This window comes from Suncus etruscus, chromosome 2, assembly GCF_024139225.1.
Source record: "Suncus etruscus isolate mSunEtr1 chromosome 2, mSunEtr1.pri.cur, whole genome shotgun sequence".
Lineage (NCBI taxonomy): Eukaryota > Metazoa > Chordata > Mammalia > Eulipotyphla > Soricidae > Suncus > Suncus etruscus.
The window spans coordinates 163,802,392-163,825,301 of NC_064849.1; the positions used below are offsets into that span (position 1 = coordinate 163,802,392).

The following is a 22,910-nucleotide window of genomic DNA, read 5'->3' on the forward strand; positions in this document are numbered from 1 at the left end:
GAGCAGACAGCCAGGAGTAACCCCTGTGCACCGCCGGGTGTGGCCCAAAAACAAACAAAAAATAATAATAATAACCCCTGAACACCACCAGATATAGTCCAAAATTAAAAAACAACAAAAGAAAATAAATAAAAATTCCTCCATGGTTGCTCTCTAATCCATTGTATGAATAGTGAATAGTGATCAAATATCCTTCACCATATACCTTTAACTCTAAAACAAATCATGTCTTCATTTAAATATTCTCCCTTTTCATCAAAATTCTAACTCCAGGAAGAAAAAAAAAAGCTTATAAGCATAAAAGATAACAGAAAAAACATATCAGCTGCTTCAATGTACCTTCCCAAGCCTCAGGTTATATGGGTAGATTGCTGCAGGAACTATTAAATTCTTGCTACATTTTCTTTAAATTGCTGGATCAAAATGGATATTTTTCTATCACTTGATATTGTCTGTTTCCTCTCTACTTTTTTTTTTGTGGGAAGGGACTGAGGGGCTCGGGTCACATCTGGTTATTTCCAGGGCTGAATATTGACTCTGTACTCAAGGGTCACTCTAGGAGGTGCTTGGGGCACCATGTGGTACCATGAATGAAGCCAGATCAGCTGCATGCAAGGCAAGCACAATAAAGTCCACATGGCTCTACCCTTAGCACATCTGTAATATCTTCCTACTGAAACAATCTTGGCTTCCATTTTTCTATGAATGCTGTTGATCTTTCAACTGAATTAATTTCCATCTTGTACTATTATTTTCATGGATATATTTTTTCACACAGAAGTGTAAATACCTGAAGGTTAGAAATTAAATCAAGTATTTTCTATTTTCGCCCTAGACTATCCGTTGTGTGTTCTGATAGGTAAATACAGCTCATATGTATTGATGAGCTGTTTGATCAGAAAACAATACATTAAACTGAAGTGTATCCTTTTACAGCTCCTGCTGAATTTTAGGATGCACAAATACCAACAGACAGCTCAAGTAGAGCTTAATAAAAGGATTTGATTGCATTTTGAATATAAACATTTCAGAAAATAGCTGCAATAAATCTTCTAAAATGAACTTTCATAACAAATTAACACATCATATCAAAAGGTCAGAAAATATGCTATTTGATTAAATTAATAATCTAGAATATGTTATTGATTTAGCAATTTTGTCTAATAAAATCACAAATACCCATGGAAAAAATATAAGATACTAAGGCACGGGCAAAGAAGCTTAAGGCGAAATAGAAACAACTGAGATTCAAGTAAAGGATACTAAAATTTCTGTGCTGAGAAATTCTGGCCAGTCATTAGGCTAGTATTTGCACAGAACATGATTTGCCTTACCCGGGAAAAACTAAGAGCCTGAATAGTGACTGGAGTGTCTTTGCTGGGTGATGGACTGCAGCACATCTGAACAGTATGATTTTCACACTAGTTAGTGTTTCTCACAGCATTTCAGTTTCCCTTCTCTAAAAGGGAAGCTATGATAGTGATTGACACCTAATTGTTATAAGCATAAAACAATGTGATAAGGATGAGCCAATGATCATGGAGAAAGGAAGTTTATGCCAATATGTGAAATGGGGGCCTGAGAGACAAAGAGCCACAGGCTGAGCTCATCTTCTCTCCAGTACTATGTGGTTTTTGGAGTTAGACCCAAGCACCAAACCAAAGACTAACTGTGGCCACCAAGCCAAACAACAATTACAATAACCCCAAGCCATGTGGAATTAATGTGTCTATTATCCAATCAGCTGGCATCTATTCCAAGAATGAAATTCGTTCTTCTTGGGGGGGAAATGAGGTGGACCTGTGGTCATACCAATGCTACTCAGGCCCCACCAAAGTGGGACCACAGATTTGAACTGGGGTTAGCATGATGCGGTGGAAGTATCTTACTTCCTGTACTATCTCTCCAGACCTAAATTAATTCAATGTCATTATAGAAAGGTCCAATTTTCCCTCCAAAAACATACTACTTTGAGGGCCAGTGAGTTAGATCACCTGCCCAACAAGAAAGTCATCAAATGTTCGCACCCCAAGAGGCCCACATTTGCCAAGAGTGTACCTGGAAATTCTGCTGTAACTCCTCACACCACTGATTGGTCCTGGGAACACAGCAGCAAGGCATGTAGGTGTAGAAACCACAAAATTTAGTGCACCTCCCTGCAAGCACTGTGACTAAAATAAAATAAAAATGAAGTATAATAAAAATGAAGGAGATATAACCTCTGGCCAGAATGTGTGTGAACAACTCAGTGAGCCACAGTAAGCACCACAACCCTAACTTGGGCAGATGAGAGTGTGGGTCCAATGGGCATAAGAGCATACGGTGCAAATAAGGTGGGCAGAAGACTGTGAGCAACTGGGTTGGGGTGGATGTGCAAGGACCAAAGCTGAAGTGTGATATCCGAGGAACCATCACTAAAATCATGGAGCATGCAGCCAACAAACCTCACATCAGCTATACACCCCACAGCCCCAAATCATTGCAATCACATCAAGTACAATAAAGTGCAGAAAGGGATGAAAAGGAAGAGGAGGGAAAGAAATCAGCAAACTGGTCTTGAGAGAATACAGCAGGCAGAATATATGCCTTGTTTGCGGCTGACCTACATTCAATCCCTGGCATCCCGTATGATCTCCCAAGCAACCCTAAAATTATAATAAAATATAAAAATCAATTTAAATACCTGACTGTTTCCTCATGACTGCTAGAGCAATTCTGGACTCTTCAGAGCAAATCTGTGACCTGCTGTAATCTGTCCTAATCTATCCAGTTTCTAGATACTTCCCAGTGCAGACATAATTATCTTTCATGGAATTTCTGTCCTGCCAAGTTCCTTTACTGAGATAGGAGTCAGGAAGAAAAGCAGTCCACTGGGGTAATGTGAGGCATGCTCTCTGGAAGGCTATTGGCATTCCGCAACTCTGTAGGATTCCCCACTTAGGAACTAGAGCCACAATCCCCTCAGTATAAAACCCAGGTGCTCTGCATGGCTGCTACAATTCCCAACTTCACCTAAATTCACAAAGGTGAAAAACACTCAAACTGCTTTTATCCTCTTAGAATATCTATGTTCTTTCTTTAATTTGTGAAGATCTGTAAAAACTCCAAGGATGTGGAAAAACTGGTAAATTTGGGAGAGGGTAACTTTAGGACCACACCCAGTTAGTTGTACTCAGGCGATCATTTATGATGTCAAGGATCAAATCAGGGTTGGCTGCATGCAACTCAAATCCTGTACTGTTTCTCTGGTCCCAAAATTGGTGGATTGAAGTCACAGCAATAGCAACAACTAACCAACACTGAAGTTATATTTTACAGCTGGTGTGCTGTTTAAGGACAAGGTCAGACAGTTTCTAGCATGTCACATTAACAAGCTGCTGGTTAATATATCTCCACCAGTGTCTACCCTCGCTACTGTTTCCATTAATCAAATACAAACTTGTGAAAAATGACTCAGCATACCAAAGGGACAGATACTTTTAATAATCCTGCTAATCACTAAACGTCTTCATCAAATTTGGAGTAGGCCATGAGAATGACATGTTTTCATTATGCCCTGACCCCACCATAAACTACTTAGTAATGTTCACCCTTGCTTTAAAAATTCAAGTACTTTCTTATAAGTGAGCCCCAGAGAATGCTGACATGGAAAGTTCTTCTGTGCATCCCATTAGCTGTTTTTAGAACTGGGACTGTTGCATGCAGACAGAACTTACATAATGACTTGACAGGATGCTGGAATCTGTTTCCTTTTAACTATTGGGGGGGGGTCACACCTGGTGGTGCTTTGGGGCTACTCCTGTTCCACACATGGGGATCACCCCTGGAAGTTCTCAGGCTCCAAGTGATGCTGTGGATCGAACCCAGGCTTCCCAAAGTCCTAAACTACATCACTGAAAATGTGCCCCTCACCCCAAAGCGATCACTGCATTGTAGCATCATGTCTGCATAGTCCAGTTGAATGGAGCCAGGACAGTTCACTGGTATCCTCAATGATGCTTGAAAGGGTCTCATGCAAGCTACACAGGCTTGTATGTATGTATGTACACTGCTACATGTGCAGTGGTTCAAGCTGGCCTTTCTGACCTCTAGTCAGTTCCTAGTGAACTATGATTGCTGGGCGTGACTGTATAGTGGTGTCCATGCAGGCCCAGGCAAGCCATATGTGCTGACATGGCTGTACAGTTGTGTCCCTGCATCTCCAGAAAGCTATATGTGATGGTATAACCTTATAGCTGCACCCTGCACACTCAGCATGCCATGCCGACTGAGCATAACCAAGCCATGCCCTGGCAGCCTGGTGGCTCCAAGATCACTGGTCCACAGACCTAAAAGGACTTAAGATAGATTTAATTATCAAGCAAGATACTCACAAAGAATCTCACAGCTCCTGGCAAACACCTCAACAAAATGGAGGTTGAGCACCAGGGCCAGTAGTGCAGCCTATTCTGAGCATGTGAATGACAACACCACAACCACAAATTAATTCATCTTTGAAGCACATTCTTCGGGGCCCACATGTGCAAACACCACAGATAATATGCATACACTAGTGTGTACTACTCCAGACATTCACAACATCACAGGAAGGAAGAGAATGAAAAAAAGAAATTAAAAAAAGTGGGGCAGAGAGATAGAATGGGATATAAGGCATTTGCTTTACATGTATCTACCTTCAGTTTGACCCCCACCACCATGTATGCTACTCCAAATACTACCAGGGGTCACTCTTTAGCAGAGAGCCAGGAAAAGCCCTTGAGTAATACCATGTGTGGTCTTCACCATCATAATGGCTTGCTGATGGATGTTAACTAGACTTGGTGATTATTTCACAGTATGTACAAATATGAATTACTATGTTGTACATGTGAAAGCAATTTCATGCTGTATGCCAACTATTCTTCAATAAAATAAATTTTTTCACGAGAAAATCTAGGAAAAGTACAATTACACTAGAGGCCAAATAGTTTTCTACTAAAAACTGACTGAGTTTAAATTTAAGACAATATAAAATATTAAAAATTTAGTAGTACTGTATTATCACATTGTGTGCCTCAGTTATACATAATTGAAAATACACTCTTGATTTTTTTTTATAAGTATACCTTTTCTGTTTTTAAAGATTTGCGTGCACAAAGGCATGTTAACTAGAATCTGCTTTAGTGCTAATGAAGATAAGAATACTTGGAAATAGCATATATTTTGAAAAAATAGTAAAATTAAAAGACATTATTCCAATTTTTAACAATAATAGACTGGCTGGCTGTTCTCCAATTGGTGATATTTTACTTTGGGGACTGAAAATGAATTAATATTTTGAAAAGCTTTAAAATTTAAAACCAAAATCTGGATATAGTTCTGGATATTAGAGTTCTGTAGATTCTTCAACCTGCCTAAAAATATTTGATGGAAAAGAAGTCTGTTGCCAAAGTCCACATATTTCTCCTATTAAATAGAGGTAGTAAAGTCTTATCCCCAGAAACCATATTTCAAGCCCACAGGACACTTATGAACAAAAATAATGAATGATAATGCCACATTCTCTGCATTAATATTAAAGAAAAGAGAAAATAGAAAACTTTATAGCCACTATCAGCTCTCTAGACCATAAATCTCAAGTTTTGGGAATGGCTTCCCAAAAGGGTCGGCAGCAGAGATGACTTCTGCGAGCATTTTGGAGCCTAAAGATATTTTTTAGCAAAGCCAGCAAAGCACTGACACACATTTCTACATATCTCTGGCTGTGAAAAGTCTCATTTGTGGTGATTTATATTTCCTCATAAAGAACTCTGTAGATAATATAAGCCTGCTGTGAGGCGGTATGACAACTTTCAAAGCAAGAGTTACACGACCATTCTGTTAAAATAGAGCAAGAAGAGATGGGTAGAGAAATCAGAGGAAATGGTATTTCTTCTAATGAAAGGCCAAAATACTATTCTTCCCGCATGCAAAATGTTCTGAGGGCCACCTTTTATTCTGTGTGCATGTCTCTCAGATAATATTTGGGTCCTCTATCCCAGCCAGTATCATTTTCCTGCGAAGATTTACTCTGCGTTTGGTATGAGCATGCTTGTGTAATTTACAACAAATGACACTCAGACATCGTTGCACTGGAGTTCAGTTGCCTTAATAAGTTACTAAGGGAAACAGAGAAGAGCATGCTGACAGCCCAAAGCCAATGAAGTATAAACACTGTTATTCCAAGTGTCACTGGCGTGTTATTTCCATTTCTCCTGGCATCTGCTATATGTAACGCTGCACATACAAGCAGTACAGCAGCTCATTAAACTGTTTTCAGTTAACTCTGAAACAAAATTAGTGCATTGCATGTTTAGAAGGCTGAGAATTACTGCTTCCCTGTGAAATTACACAATTGATCAGGTGCGTTATTTCCCCAGGAGATGCAGTCGCTTTTGACATTAAGGGGTAAGAGAGAAAGAAAAAAACAAAACTTAAATTTGTTTCCATGTTAGCTTTGAATCTCAGCAAAGAAAGGGGAAGGAAAAGGGGGAGGAATTCTTTCCCTTTTGGAGGTCAGACCTTCAAATGCATGCTTAGCCTCAGCATAGTATTTTCAATCCTTATTTGGAGCACAAATAAAATTTATTTTGGTTTTAAACTTTTTTTTTTTATCTCAGTGGTGTTTCACCTTTTAAAATGCAAATGATGGGAAGGGTACTTATCAGTTTCTTAGGACTGATATTAGGATTTTCCATCATGCCCCAATTATTCACGAGTAAGTTTTAGGCTCCCTTTCAGAACTCTAAGTTCCCAAAGTTAATATCTACTAAAAGCAGCAAAATGTTGGTTTCTTTTCAATTTAAATTTTATTTTAAATGAAATATTTTCAATGTTTTTAACAGAAACTCAGGAAACATGTTCAGGATTTATTCCCTCTGTGCTCAGGGATCACTCCTGGCAGCATTCAGGTGACCTTCTAAACATGTTATGTAGTGCTGGGGATCAAACTGAGGTCAGCTGAATGTGCATGCAAGTCAAGGGCCTTAACTGCAGGATTATTTCTCTAGTCATATTTGCTCCAGTTTCTTCTTTTGACAGACTCACCACAAATTTCTCCGATTTCCCTGCATAACTCCTCAACCGTTAGCCTAGTCATTGAACAGGAATACATTTCCTTTGGAAAAAAAATTCCCCATTTGATCAAATAGGATTGCCACAAATTTAAAAAATAATGAAACATTTAAAAATATCTTCTGAGGACTTAAAGGGCTAGTACAGGGCCCAATGCAATTGATTTACTTGCAGTTGATCTGGGTCTGAATCCCCAGTGCCTGATATGGTCTCCCAGAGCATTGCCAGGTGTCCTGAGAACAAAGCAGGAATAACCCCTGAGCAACAATGGATGTGGCCCCCAAACAAAACAAACCGAACCCCCAAAACCTAAGACTCTAAAATGTTCCATGCCCATCAACTTCTGTCTTCACCATTAGTTCCTCTGTGACTCCTAAGTGCAGTCACCAATGAAGACTGGTGCACACCGATGTCCAGCCAGCTCAGCCAGTCTGAACCTTATTCCCAGGTCAGCAGTGCACCTGACCATAAGTAAGGTATCTCATAAGGAACAATTACGATGAACATGGAAAGTTATCCAGAGTCCCTACATACATATCTTTTCTCATCTTCTTTATTTAACCTTGATTTAAGAGCTCTTGAAATTCAATCATAGATGGCTAGGGACAACTTGAAACACACAATTCTCTAAACTCAATCTTTAAATAAGAGAGATGCATTCTTACAGGTTCATGAAAGACCATGAGGGCTAACATAGGGAATAGAAGGAAACACAGGGAATGGAAGGAACCCCAGAAAAACATTTAGCAGCTAAGAGAAGAAAATGTTCCATTTTATGTTCAAAATAAAATATACATAAAAAATCTAGGTTCGAGTGGCTATCATAAACTACCTATCAGAGCAGTTACTAGTTGATATTTGTACCCTGGTCCCTTTTTGGTCACTTTTTGTTTTGTTTGTTGGAGCTACACCCAGCCATGCTCAGCAGTTACTTCTGGTTCTCTGCTCAGGGATTACTCTTGGCATGCTGTCAGGGAACCACCTGGGGGATCAGTGATTCAGTCTGGGTTGGCTATGTGCAACGCAAGCACCCTGCATGTTGTATTACTATTCTAGCCCCTCCTTTATAATTTAAAAATATATTAAGAAAGGAAGAGAGATAATGTATCAGGAAAGGAACTTGGCCCAGGTTCTTTCTATACCTGTCACCACATATAATCCCTAAGTCCCACTAGATGTGATCCCTGAGCACAGATCCAGGTGAAGCCCTGAACAGTACTAGGTGTGGCCCAACATGATCCAAACCTCCATGCCATCAAATTAAAAATTTGGATTTGTCCATTTCCTAAGTCCCATCTCTATTGATGCCTTCTGATGGACTCTGAGTACACAAGCATTGGCAAGTCCAAAAAGGGCCAACAGCTTTCTTGGTTTAGTCCCCAAACTTGCCAATAGCAGGGCATTTTCCATAAGTGTCACTTGAGCATGAGGGCCTGCAGAAGTTTCTTATCATTATTTACTTTTCTTGTAAATTGGTTGGCTGGCTGATTTAGAAGTTGCATCTAGGGATGTTCAAAATTTCCACCTGTCTCTGTGCCTAAGGTATTTTAATTGGAAATTTTAAATGGGAAGTTTACTGTCTTAAAATATGAGAAAAGGGTATTTATTAAGAAGTTACCACCTAAACTGTGAGAAAATAATAACATTTAATGAATTAAGACATACTTCACAAGTATATCTAGGCAAAATGAATTTTCTGAACTCTTTAGCAATAGCTTGTAGAAATTATTCTCAATCAATCTCAAAATAATTGTGTTATAAATACAATTACTGACCAGTCTTTCTATTTACTTATTTATTGGATGTGGAGTCTGAGCTACACCCAGTGATGCTTTGAAGCTTCCCCAAGAAAGTAGCTCCCTCAAGGGATCAGACAGTACTAAATCCCTGGCCTCCTGCATGCAAAGCATCCATTCAGATAATTGAGTTTTCCATCTTGACCCACCCTTTAAAAGTATACAAATATTGGGCTGGAGATATAATACAGTAGGTAGGGCCCTTGAATTGGACATCTCCACCTATTCCCCTCCCCCCCCCCAGCAACACCAGGAATGATTCCTGTGTTTAGAGCCAGGAGTAAGTCCTGAGCACTGCTGGGTATAACCTAAAGACTTAAAAAAAAAAGAGACATACACTGTTCAATAAATTTGGATATCACTTATATAAAGATGTCCTTCACTTCTAACTTTAGTGTTCCAGAAGATATTTGGTAGGTTTAGAAGTCTGGATTGTTTAAAACTTAGGACAACATTTCTCTCTAAAGTATTTCTAAAACCAGACGGATTCTTCACTATGATTGGTTTAACTGGACTGCATTTTCTTTTTTTCTTTTTCTTTTTTTGGAGGAAGTGGTATTTGGGTCATATACCCAGAGATGCTTAAGGAATATTCTTGGCTCTGTGCTCAGAAGAGGCTCATAGAATACTCAGAAGACCATATGCCATTCCAGAGACAGAAAGAAGTTGGTTGGCTGCATGTAAGTCAAGGACTTTAACCCCTGTACTACTCCTCTTGCCGTATAAACAATCTATTTTAAAAAAATATAGTTGAGACCATTGCTTGTGCATTGAATGAATAGATCTTTCAAAGTGAAGCAAACCAAATTAGCAATTAAGTGAGTTTCATATGCTTTTAAGTTTCATATATGGTACTATTTAAGAAAAAGATAAATTTGGGGCTGGAGCAATAGTGCAGTGGTTGGGCATTTGCCTTGCACAAGGCTGATCCACTACGGACCTCGGTTTGATCCTCGGCATCTCTTCTGGTCCCCCAGCCAGGAACTATTTCTGAGGGCAGAGCCAGGAGTAACCCCTGAGCATCACTGGGTGCAGCCCAAAACCCCCCTCCCCCCCCAAAAAAAAAGAAAGAAAAGAAAAGGATACATTTGAAGTCCTGGGCTTTATTACACAGTTCTCTACTTTCTTAATAATGTTTTTGTTTGTTTTATCTCAGGTCAAGATGAGAATACATAGAAAAGAGAGAACAAAATTATGTAGTGATTGTTTTCTCTTTTTCCTTAGACATTTTGGTGAAATAAGATTCATCTCTTTCATTCTTTGAAAAGTTAAACAACTTGAAAATCTCTTACTGATATTTTTGTTTAATAAAAAAAGAATGTCTACTAAAGATTCCAATTTTAAGTCCACAGTTTATATGTTGAAAAATTATGATAAAATTAGATGTGCCCACCTACGGAAGTCTTAATTCCCTTTTCAATGTCTGTTTTGTAGCAACTTACTTTAATAATTTATATTAAAAATTATTTGGGAAGAGACAGTTCATACCAATTTGCCTTTTGTTCTAAGTAGTTCTTACTACAATAGAAGAGTGTCAAAATAGGCCATTTATCAAGGTAGGAGGTAATCTTTGTCGTATTTCATAGTCTTTTATTCTTGCAGGGGATATAGCCTATATGTTCAACGTGTTTTCTTAAAAGAGCAATTCAGTATTTGATTCAATGTGTATGTCCCTTTTGTTTTATTGCTTGAAGTGTTCTTGATTACTAGTCTCATTTTAGCATTGGTCTAGCAAATACTTTAGCTGAGAACCAGTGGGTGAATTACAGAAATTTCCAGAAGAATTAGACTCAAAGACTCATGCACCTCCTGTACTGTTTTTGAGGTATGTAAAGGTGGAATAACATAGATCCTCTCTGCATTCTTCCCGACTGGTAAGTCAAAATAGCACCAGAGATGCTGAGAGACCAGCAGTAGGGCAAATTACCTTACATGTATCTGGCATTAAGGTTTAATAACAAGCACCCTATATAGTCCCCTGAGCCCTTCCAGGAATAATCCCTGATAACAGTGTCAGGAATAAGCTGTAAGTCCCACTTGGTATGGCCCAAAAAGAACGACAACAAAAACAAGCATTATATATTAATGATCAACAAAGAAATAAAAGTTATTTGACAATAATGTACGTGTAGATCATTTTTTTTTTGGTTTTTGGGCCACATCCGGCAGTGCTCAGGGGTTACTCCTGGCTGTCTGCTCAGAAATAGCTCCTGGCAGGCACGGGGGACCATATGGTACACCGGGATTCGAACCAACCACCTTTGGTCCTGGATCGGCTGCTTGCAAGACAAATGCCGCTGTGCTAACTCTCCGGGCCCTTGTAGATAATTTCTAAGGCTATAAATTTTAAATTTTATATAAGGTACACAAGGTAGTGTGGCAACTTCACATGCCAAGGAAGAGGGTGATATTCATTTTTACTAAGAAGTAAAAGGTGATTTTCTCAGGCCAGGAGGACATGTTTATGGTTCCCCCTACCACTGCCAAAGAGTGATCCTCCAAGTTAACCGCTCTGTTGCTTTTATTTATTTATTTATTTATTTATGCTAACCACATGACCCTGTACACTATGCATTTAAGAGTGAAGCTCTATTCCATATGATCCAACTACTAGAAATATACACTAGGAGCTCAAAAACATAATACAGAAAAATCCTCTGTATTACTATGTTCATTGCAGCACTATTCATAATAGCCAGCCTCTAGAAACAAATAAAGTGCCCAAACACTTTATCTACATAGGAGTGTAGATGTCCTTTATTCATTGTCTTTTGGGGCATTGTCTTTATTGTAGATAAATAATTTGTCTTTATGTCATTGTCTTTGTCTTTATGTAGATTGTCTTTGTCTTTAATTGTCTAAAATTGTCGTTGTCTTTATGTAGATAGTAGAGTGGCTAAAGAAACTGTGGTACATCAACACAATTCAATACTATGCAGCTGTTAGGAAAAATAAAGTCATGACCTTTGCTTATATATGTGATGGACATAGAGAGTATTACGCTGAATGAAATGAGTCAAAGGGAGAGATATAGAAAGAGAATAATCACATTCATTTGTGGAATCTAAGAAGGAGAAAAAAGACAGTCTGGTAAATATCCAGAGAAAACAGAGGATGAGGGTCAGGAGGACCAGTTCATGGTAGATAGCTTGTCAAATATAGTGAGTGAGTGTACTAGGACAATGATAGTTGGAAATGATCACACAGAACAAGAACTAGGTGCTTAAAAAAGAAAGGTAAAGTGGCATGCATGATACACTCAGTAACAATATTGCAAACTATAGTGTTTAAGAGAGAGAAACAGAATCAGAGAAAGGGAGAAAGAGAGAGAATGTCTGCCCCAGAGGTGGCAGAAGAGAGAGTAGGTAGGAGGATAAAATTGAGGACATCGATGGTGGGAAATGTGCACACGCTGGTGAAGGGTTTTGTACATTGTATGACTGAAACTCAATCATGAACAACTCTGTAACTGTGAGGAAAACACCAGCTCTATTATGAACAACCTTGTAACCACAGTGTTTAAATAAAGTTTTTTTTTTTTAAAAAGAGTAAGGCTCTATAGGTGCTTTATAGATCTTGGATATTAACCCTTTAAAGGATGAGTGGTGGGCTTAAGGGTTAAAAAGAAAACAATTTCTCCCAGTATGAGGGCTATCTATGGTCTTTGTTTCCTTTGAAGTGCAGAAGCTTCTTAATTTAATGTATTAATTAACTTATTATCATTTGTTTATCTAATCCCATCAAGATGGGGAGAAGAGTTGAACAGAAACTTTCTCCAAGAAGAAATATAAATGCCCAAAGGCACAAGAGCAAGTGCTCTATATTACAAATCCTCAGGGAAATGCTACTCAAAGTAACAATGAGATACCACCAAAGTCCAGAGATACTGGCACCAAAAAGAACAATCACAAGTTTTGGTGTGGATGAGAGGATAAATGGTCCCTTCATTCACTGCTGTGAAAACGTCAATTACTCCATCATTTTTAGAAGACAATATGGACATTCCCACCCAAAACTAGGAATTGAGCTTCTATACAATCTAGTTATACCAATCCTGGGAATATAACCTAAGGGCCCCAAAAGACAATGAATAAAGGACATCGACACTCTGTGTTCATTGAACACTATTCACAATCCAAAATCTGAAAACAACCTAATAGACCAAATACCCAAGAGTAAATGAATGGAGAAAGCAGTTATGGTACATTTACACAATGGAACACTACTTTGCAATAACAAAAGACAAAGTTATGCAATCTGCTTCTACATGGATGGATCTGAAGAGTATGATGCTGAGTGAAATGAGTCAGACAGAGGAAGCTCAGGCACAAAATGTTTTCATCAGATGAGGTATATAAAGAAGCATTGTAGGAGAATAAGTAATACTGAAAGGCAATAGAAAGGAAGAGCACTTCCACTCCTAGGGATATACCCTAAGAACACAAGAATACAATACAAAAACCCCTTCCTCACACCTATATTTATTGCAGCACTATTCACAATAGCCAGGCTCTGGAAACAACCAAGATGCCCTTCAACAGACGAATGGCTAAAGAAACTGTGGTACATATACACAATGGAATATTATGCAGCCGTCAGGAGAGATGAAATCATGAAATTTTCCTATACATGGATGTACATGGAATCTATTATGCTGAGTGAAATAAGTCAGAAGGAGAGAGAGAGATGCAGAATAGTCTCACTCATCTATGGGTTTTAAGAAAAATAAAAGTCATTTTTGTAACAATCCTCAGAGACAATGAGAGGAGGGCTGGAACACCAGCTCACTCCATGAAGCTCACCACAAAGAGTGGTGAGTACAGCTATAGAAATAACTACACAGAGAACTACCATAATCAAGTGAATGAATGAGGGAACTGGAAAGCCTGTCTGGAATACAGGTGGGAGTGGGGTGGGATGGAGGGAGATTTGGGACATTGGTGGTGGGACTGTTACACTGGTGAAGGGGGGTGTTCTTTACATGACTGAAACATAATCACAATCATTTATGTAATCAAGATATTCAAATAAAGAAGAAAAAAAAAGAAAGGAAGAGCCAGAGAACTGGCTCATAGTAGCAAGCTTGTCACTAAAAGCAGAGGTGAGGATAGGATAGGGAAGGGAACACTCTGACAATGACAGAGCAAAGTGGTCACGCTGGAGGACTGGATGCTAAAAGGAGGTAAAATGATAGGCATGATATCCTATTAATAACAGAACTGTTAACCACATGCCTAAAAAGGGTAGGGAAAGGAAACAGGAAGAAAAGGGGATTACCATAGAAGCATCTAGGGGACAGAAGAACTAGGGATTTTGGCAGAGAGAAGTGGAAACTAGAGAAAGAACTACTGCTGGAACACTGTATGCCTGAAATTCAATCGTGAATAACTTTGTATTTCATGATGATTCAATTAAAGAAATGTGGGTTGATTTTTTTTTTTTTTTGCTTTATTTTTTGGCCACACCTGATGACACTCAGGGGTTACTCCTGGTATGTGCTCAGAAACCGCTCCTGGCTAGGGGAACCGACCATATGGGACGTCTGGGATCGAACCAGGCCTGCCCTGGATCTGCCACGTGCAAGGCAAACACCCTACCACTGTGCTATGGCTCCAGTCAGATTAAAGAAATGTTTGAAAAAGAAAACAAAGGTGAAGCTTATATGAGAGACAGCTTACTGGGTAGGAATATTCACAAAGAGCCCCGAGATTGATCCCAGGTAGTGTGCAGTCCCTGAGCATCACTAGGTGGTCCCCAAGCACAGAGATGGAAAAGGTCTCTGAGCACTGCAGGGTGAGTCTCCTTCCCAAAATAAATAATGATGCCACCACTGTCCAGACTAACAGAGACTGTCCATATGATTTCCTCTCCAACTCTGAAAAAGAGGCAGACTCAGACGAGCTGATCTCATCAACTCCCTGAGAATTCTTTTGATTTTCAGATTTCTATCATCAAAGAAACGAGTGGCTTTTAGCTTTGTTCTTCAGTCACCACATCTATATGAAGAAATAATTCTAAAATATGTGTATTTAAGTCTATTTGCCAGTAAGTTTAGAAAGGTCATGCTTTTTAATAATCTCTCTAAAAGGCATGGTTTTTATCTCAGGGTTGTGCTGCGAACTATCTTTATTTTTATTTAAAAGAAAAAAGACTGAGATGTAGCAAATTCTGAAAAATTCCATCTTTTAAAAAAAATTACGATTTTTCTGTTCTGAAAAAAAATGAGATTCGTCTTCCTACTGTTGATCTCTTGTTAAAACTTACTCATTTCTGAATGAAGTGTGCAATTGTGATTCAGTTTGAGTGCTGAATTTTCTTTGAAAATACAACTTTTCTGAGTTTAGGGTTTGTCTGACTCAAAAGTGCTACCATCTGGGTAGCTAGAGTATATTTCATCTTTTGGAGATGAAAGAGTATTCTTTGGAGAGCTGCAAATGCATAAATGGATTTGAAACTCTGATTGAATTTGTAGTTTATAGTCAAGTTTATAAAATCATATTCTCTAATAGTAGTTTGAACTGTTTCTACACTTCTAAAAAAAGAAAACATGGTGGGAGAGGTAGGATGGGAGTTAAGGCACTTGCTTTACAAGCAGCTGACCTTGGTTTGATTCCTGACAAGACAAGGCCTGCAAATATCCCCCAGGTGTGACCTCTATACACAAAATCAAGAGCAGCCTCCAGTAGTACTGCCTTATATAATCCAATTCCATTAAAAATAAACCACCCAAATAAATGTTTTTCCTTTTTCAGCATATGAGAATAGGAATTATCTCTTTATTCCCCTTTAGGGAAGTAATTTTCTTTCTTCTACCAATTTCCCTATGTGAACATTTTCCCAGTTAACTATTTTCTGCCTCAGTGTCCCCAGCTGCACAACTTGAAAAGAACAGGCTCTGATAGGACTTCTGGAGAACTGTGGGGTGCTCAGCACAAGGGCATACAAACATTAGATACTCTGATATACTGAACATCTGCTATGTGCCAACAATATCTCAGTGTAGAAAAGAATTGGCCATGAACAAATAACCATAAATATATAATGTCAGGGTAATAAGTGCTTGAAAACACAAAGCTGGGTAAAAAATAAAGAGGATACTAGCGATTCTACTTTTCTATAGACAGAACCTCTTGATTAAGACTTTTTTTCTGTATAGACATAAAGGAGAGCAAGGGTTCAATGCCTGCACCAATGAGATCTCTAGATAGAAGCTAAAGTTTCAAGGATGGATGAGGAATGTGTCCAGAAAAGGGACCAGGAAATGTTGTATGATGAAGGCAGAAGCAATAAGTGAGGAGAAATGTCAAGGACAGGGAAAGAGAAACAAAGGTAAGCTGATAAGGACCTTGAGAGTCAGGTGATCATAGATTTTTGTTTAGGAATGATATAGCAAGTCAGTGAATAATGACATGGGCAGAGCAGAGAGGAGTCTTTTGTAGCATATGATGTTGGTTGGGTTACAGGGGAGGCTGAAGAGAGAGTAATCTCTCAAGTGTGCCTCTACCCTGTAGCTGCCACAGAATTGCCCCTTTCCATGGTATCTCTCAAACACCTACAAGACATTTGGGTGGCCCATTTTACAGGTGCCAGTCTTTCCTATCAGAGAAAATGCATACAGGATAAATTTAGGATAATAAAAGCTCTCAGAAATGTTTGAAATCATGCATAGCAAACACATTATTTTACAGATGTGAAATTAGCTGTCTGCAGTGCATTGAGAGCTTACTAAAGATCCCTTGCTAGTTAGAGCAAGAGAAGGACTCAGACCTCAAACTTATGTCCCCACGAGGACAAGACAAATCAGGATTCCTACAGATTTGATAAATCAGGGTTCTCAAAATAACTTAGAGTGCCCTTCCTTTATGTTATTTCCCTGGGCCTTAAAAATAGCAGCAAATCCTTTGAAACATGTTCTCTCATTAGGTTAATATTTATGAAACCATTTCTAAAATGAGTATTTCTAAAATGTCCAAAATAACTCTTTGCCTTAGGGAGTCTTTATAAATGACTATTGCCACAATCTATTGACTGGCCATTTTGCTGATAGAAATACCACTGACTTACTGTAATTGCTTTACTATGCCAATCTCTTACTAAAATAATGTCTGTAGCTTAAAACGTGTTTGTCTGGTTCAAAAATGGGTGCAATCTGCTTTAGCAATGTTCATGGATGACGACCACTTCATATACTGCCTGTTTCCCAAAACTGACACAGCACCAAGTTGTTCTTGGGACCAAGAAAAGGTAAAAGAGTCACAGGGCCATTTTATTTGTCAAGTATTGAAAACTTCATAGGAGATTTATCACACTCATGCATTTACCTCAAGTTCTACCAGACAGGACTGTCCAGGGCTATAGCTTTTATTTTTTGCTTTTACCTCTGGGGAAAAGTTGGAAGACATTTTAAGGTCACTGGGAGCTAAAATATACCCCAGGCCTGCTAAGAACATTTGATCAAATTGACCAGTGGTCAGACTTGTTCCGGAATAAGCCAAGCAACTTCGCAGCTTCTTTTCAAAGTATAGTCATTTTACAGTCATCTTGTTCTTTCTATGCATAGTAACAGGGAGGACCAATTCAACTGGGAACCAATTTTCCCCTAAGAATCTGTTAGTGTTAATTATGGCCCTAGTATATTAAATGGCTACGATGCCCACGGCAGCTCTGCTTTCAGCAGCGCAAGAAAGAAGACCCTTTCGTCACTAAGCAGACAGAGAAGCATGCTCTAACAGCTACAAAGTAGAGCTGAAAATCCAATTTCCCTGACTATCTGGCAATTGAGTGTCTTATAAACGAATATCTCTCTGCTGCTAATTTTGTGCTAGTTTATCCTACATTTTAAAAAATCAGGTTAAACTCTGCTGTACAGCAAAAAAAAAAAAGAAGAAGAAGAAAAGGTTTTGATATTTTGAGGCATTTTGAAACAATTACTTTGACAGGAGTTCTTGACAGTTAAATGACTTTGTTAAATGAGTGTTATAGAAGACACATAATGATTTTTAGTGAAATATTGAATTTAACCACAAATGAGGGAAAGCCCTTCATAAGCACCATGGATATATTTAAATAATAACATCTTGCTTATGACCCTCAGTGGAGTCTATCATTTCTAATACCAATGCAATCAACTGGAGCTGGTACAAACTTCCCTTCTTAGTATTCTTTATTCTTTGGGGGCTTTGCTTTCATTATTGGCTTGGCATCTGAAAAGCCAGGACAACAATTTAGCAACTAGCAATGATCTCCTCCTGTATTGATACAATATTTTAGAGTCAAGCAATTGATGTGCAGTTGTCCCACAAGTGAGGACTCCTTTCTGCTCTTTTTATTAGCTGAGTGAGACTCTTTACAAAGTAAAAGAAACAAAACAAAGCACATAGAAAAGCAAAGGTCAAGAGAGTATCGACTGGGAATGTGTGAATTTACTGCTTGCTCATGTTTCCTCATTCCATGGGATGCAATAGTCCTTTTTTATTTTATGGATCAACAGAAAGATAGAATCAAGGGTCGTTCATGTTTTCTCAGGACTAATGACGAAACTGTACTGAAATAATAAAATGGGCACTGTTCAATTTCCTTTGAAAATACCATTCTTATGTAAGGTAGAATGTCCTTGGGATTGTGAAATCAGTTTTTTACTAAATCTCTTTTCTGGACAAGCAACCGTGTGAGTAAACCTCACAGTTGCAGGCAAGCAAGAAGGTGTGTATGGACTGCTCAAATGGAAAGAATGAATCAGACAGACATGGCATCCTGCATTAGATGGCAAGCAGGGGGTGGAAGGCCAATGCTGGCACACTTGGGTGTCCTGTCAGCCTCCCATACAGCTGTAGGCAGCTGGCCTCACAGGTGAAGTGCAGCCTCCATGCACCCCCAATACTGTGCACTTTCTGTTTCATTAGTAAATGGCATTTCCCCTGAATTCATGATTTCCCCGTGAACAGCCCACTACTTAGTTTCTTCTTCAGGAAAGGGGGTGCCTTTCAGCTTGTACCCCACCCAAATATTTTTCAGTCATGCCCATCTATTCCAGAAAGGTACATTTGAAAAAACACATTTTTGGTTTGGAGAACACATCTGTTGGCTGCTCAGGACTGATTCCTGCCCCATGTTCTCATGATGTTAGAGTATGCACAGTATGTACCTTACTCCAGTATCATCTCTCCAGTCCATAAACAAATTCTTTTTTTATTCTTTGGCTTGTTTATTTGTTTTGGATCACACCAGGAAGTGCTCAGGACTGATTCCTGATTTCATATTCAGGGATCAAATCAGGAGTGACATCTTACAAGGCAAAGACCCCACCTTGCTTAGAAAGATGGTACTATCTCTCTAACCCATAAACAAATATATTTTACCCCAAACTTATAACTTGATGTAAGCCACTATTATTAACTCCACTAAAAATAAATTATATCAACTAAAAATTGAGCTCCCCCAGATGACAGTAAAAACACCAGCCAGAGAGTTGACATCTTTGAGGAGTAAGGGCAAGTATCCATACTGTGCCAGCACCCTATAGGAGCTAACACCTTTCACCTTGCTTATTCTAAGTGTGGAACCAAGACCAGTTTTATTCACCCAACTGGGAGCATTCTACCTGCAAAGCTCCATGCCCCAGCTCAGGCCCTCAAAATCGAAAACAACTACGGAGAAAGTTCTCTAGGTGACTTATGCACAGCAGTTGGAGAAGAGCTTACTTAGAAATAGCTATAAGGTCTGAAGAAGTGGTGGGTGAGAGACAAAAAAAAAAAAAAAAAAAAAAAGACCAGGACACCATGATGCATAGAGAATCAGCTGAGAAAGTTTTATAATTCTCAGAGGACAAAGTCACTAATGCACACAGGTGGAAAACTCACTTATGCCGGTTCCCTGGGACCCCTTTCTAGATACTTCATGCTCTTGCGTGCTTAAAGACACAGCTGCTCTTAATAATTGTCTTTTCTCCTTGGTGCAAAGAGAGTATTTATCGTCAGCATGCTGACATTTGCAGGAGTTTTGGCTTTCTCCACTGCAAATGTGGATGATTGAAAGGATATTGCTGACACCTGAATAAGAAATCCAATGACTCCCAGCTATGTAAATTTAATTATTTCCTTGAATTTTTTTTTTCAGGAATCTCTTTTTCTTTCCCTGAGCTTTGGAGAAGGCCTTGCAATTTTCATTTAAAAGAAATACAAGTCAGCAGTGGTTCACCAAACAGGCTGACATGCAATTTCATAGGGGGAGAGGCGCTGTGTCTTTAATCTAATTTGAGCTCTCCATTCCTGGCTAATGTATCTAGGGATCTTGATGTATGCATTTATAAGGAGACATCTGTAACGCAGAGGCCAGCTCACTGCGACTCTCAGCAACAGGGATAAAAAAAATTAGGCTGTGTGTTCACAGCTGCCCAACATCACGATAAATCTCAATATACTCACAGATGTAGAAATATTCCCGGCCTGGCCTGAATTCAAATCCTAGAGAAAAGGGTGTGAAGAGCTGGAATTTTTCCGAGAACTTTAGCGGTCCATTTGGAGAGTGGGGCCGATTGCATTCCCATCTCTTGAAGCCTTTGGAAGTATGGTCGCAAGCACTGTAGCCATCAAAGTTCACCATGTAGAGGACATAACGCTCAGTCTTATCTTCTGGGACCGAGTCCTCATAGTGAGGGCAGAAAACATCCAGGTAGTCATTGATGCACACATCGATGTGGTAGTCACCTCTCTGGAATCTGTTGGAAGAAGGCGATGAAATCATTTATAACGGAAAAGCTTAATGAGTGAATGCTTCGTGATGGCCAAGCTAAGAGACCAATTATCACAAGTGGTGGCTCCAGCTTTGAGCTGGAGCATGGTTTGAAACGTCGCTTTTTACCAAATGGAAGCAATAACAAACCGCTTTATGGAGAGGTTCTACTTTAGTTATTTATAACATATTTTATATATGTAAATATAAATTCTGTATTTATAACAATGTTATTGGGCCAGAGAGATAGAACTAGAGTTAAGGCATCTGCCTTGCACAAAACTGACAACGGTTTGACTCCCAGTTCATTTTCTAGAACTACATATGGCCCTCTGAGCGCTAGCAGGAGTAATCCATGACCACAGAGCTGAGAGGAAGACCTGAACTCTCAGGATGTGGCCCCAAACCCAAAGAAAACAAATTACAACAAACCATTCAAAAATCTCTATAAATGTAATACTTTATTTTCAAGTCAACAATTTTGTTACTTTTTCTATCTGAAAGCCACATGCATTGAAACAAAGCTTTCCATTTTCTAAAATAGTGCAGCAGTTAAGAACTATTTCTGAATAAATGTAAAAGTAACGTAAAGGATGACTATGTGAATTATTTTTGTTATGATTCAAAACATTCTCAATTTTCTATGTGAATATGAATTATTAAGAATCACGAACTTGAGAGAATTAGAAACCTAAAATTTATGATTGGGAAAAAAAATTCTTAGAACAAAATTTCCTCTTAAGAAGAAAATCTAAACCTAAATAATGGTGAAGAATTGAGTGAAAGGCTAGAAATGATGACGTCTAAGGATTTCTGTGTAGATGCTCTGTCATAAATTCATTTTGAACAATGAAAACAAAAAGTAAACAATCTAGGGGAATAAAAGGTTTACCTAATAAAAATTATTTGATGATTGTGCTCAGTACTGGAACTGAAAATAGTAAGGCAGATGAAAATAGCAAAATCCACATTCACATCCTTCTGAAGTAGTTGAAACAGAAGGATGCTTGCCTCCCTCACATACACACATCCTACCCTACACTGGTAATGTATATACTGATTCTCAGCACATACAAAGTTTTTTTTCTTTGTTTTAATATGACTTTCCTATTAATTGAGCAGTATTTCCCAGAACCCAGTGAGGTAGAAAGTAAAAGTTGCTGCATATGTGGCTTTGGAAACTCAGTGAGGAAAGAAAGCCCAAAGCACCCATTTTTGCCTGCTGAGGAAATTCCCAGAGTCCTGACTGAGTTCAACATAAAACCATATTACTGCTTAAAGTAATGCACCCATAAAGTCATATAATCTTCAAGTCTGACAGTCTCAGCATGAACTCTTCCCACTGCTGTTAGACTAGGTTGTTCCAGTTTTAAAAACATCTTAACACTAGAAAGTTTCTTTTTATATTAAAATAAATCTGCTTCTGTGTAATTTCCACCTGGTGGTCCTACTCTGTTGCCCAAAATTATAAAAAAAAACCAACCCAAAATAACAAATCTAATTCCTCCTTTTATGAGTAGTCCATAAAACAATTGGGAATGTCAGCTACATCTCTCTGTACCTTCCTTTCTCCAGACTTGAAAATCCTGATTCCTTTGGGTGTTTCTCATCGAGAAATTCCTCATTGAAATATTCAATTTTCTTAATCCACTTCACATTCTCCAGTTTCCCAGTATTCTCCTTAAAACTCATCATTTAAGGCGTAGGAGAGGTAGAACAGCAGGTAAGGCATTTGCCTTGCATGCAGTCCACCCAGGTTTGATTCCTGAAACTGCAAATGGTTCCCCAAGGCCAGCCAGGCGTAATCTCTGAGCTTAGAGTCAGGAGTAAGCCCTGTTGTTCCATCATGTAGAAATACTACCACTCTAGGAGCTAAATATTCACTGACAAAGCTAAATCCCCTTTTTTGAGATACAACATGTTATGAATAAAAGCCTCATTCATTTAGAGTGAGTAGACATAGACTGAGTCCAGTATCTGCTGCTAGATGAGTTAGAAACCACTGGAGCTCTAGTTTCCTCATATGTAAGATGGAACGATGATAAAAATGTGCTTTACTGATCTCACATAACAGTTTCAAGCCTTAGCTAGGAAGTGTGTAAAAGGCATCATGTAAATAATTTTAAGCACTATTATGTTATTTGGATATATTAACACTTAATATTAAAATACCTTAACATTAGAAAGGAAAATATCATTTAGATTAATAAAAACATACAATAGCAAAAATCTAAAAAACTTCTATAGACATAAATCTTATAAAAATACTATAATCTGTGTCCAGATACCATA

The 22,910-nt window shown here is 38.6% G+C and overlaps 1 protein-coding gene across 2 annotated transcripts in view; it reads right to left on the reverse strand.

Annotated features, from left to right (window-relative positions):
- Window positions 1–22,910, reverse strand: part of EFNA5 (ephrin A5) — a 323,272-nt gene that overhangs the window by 36,419 nt on the left and 263,943 nt on the right. For both annotated transcript variants that reach the window (XM_049769156.1, XM_049769155.1), the window contains exon 2: window positions 20,312–20,604. In XM_049769156.1, coding sequence (XP_049625113.1) covers window positions 20,312–20,604 — 293 coding nt within the window. The remainder of the gene's footprint in view (window positions 1–20,311; window positions 20,605–22,910) is intronic.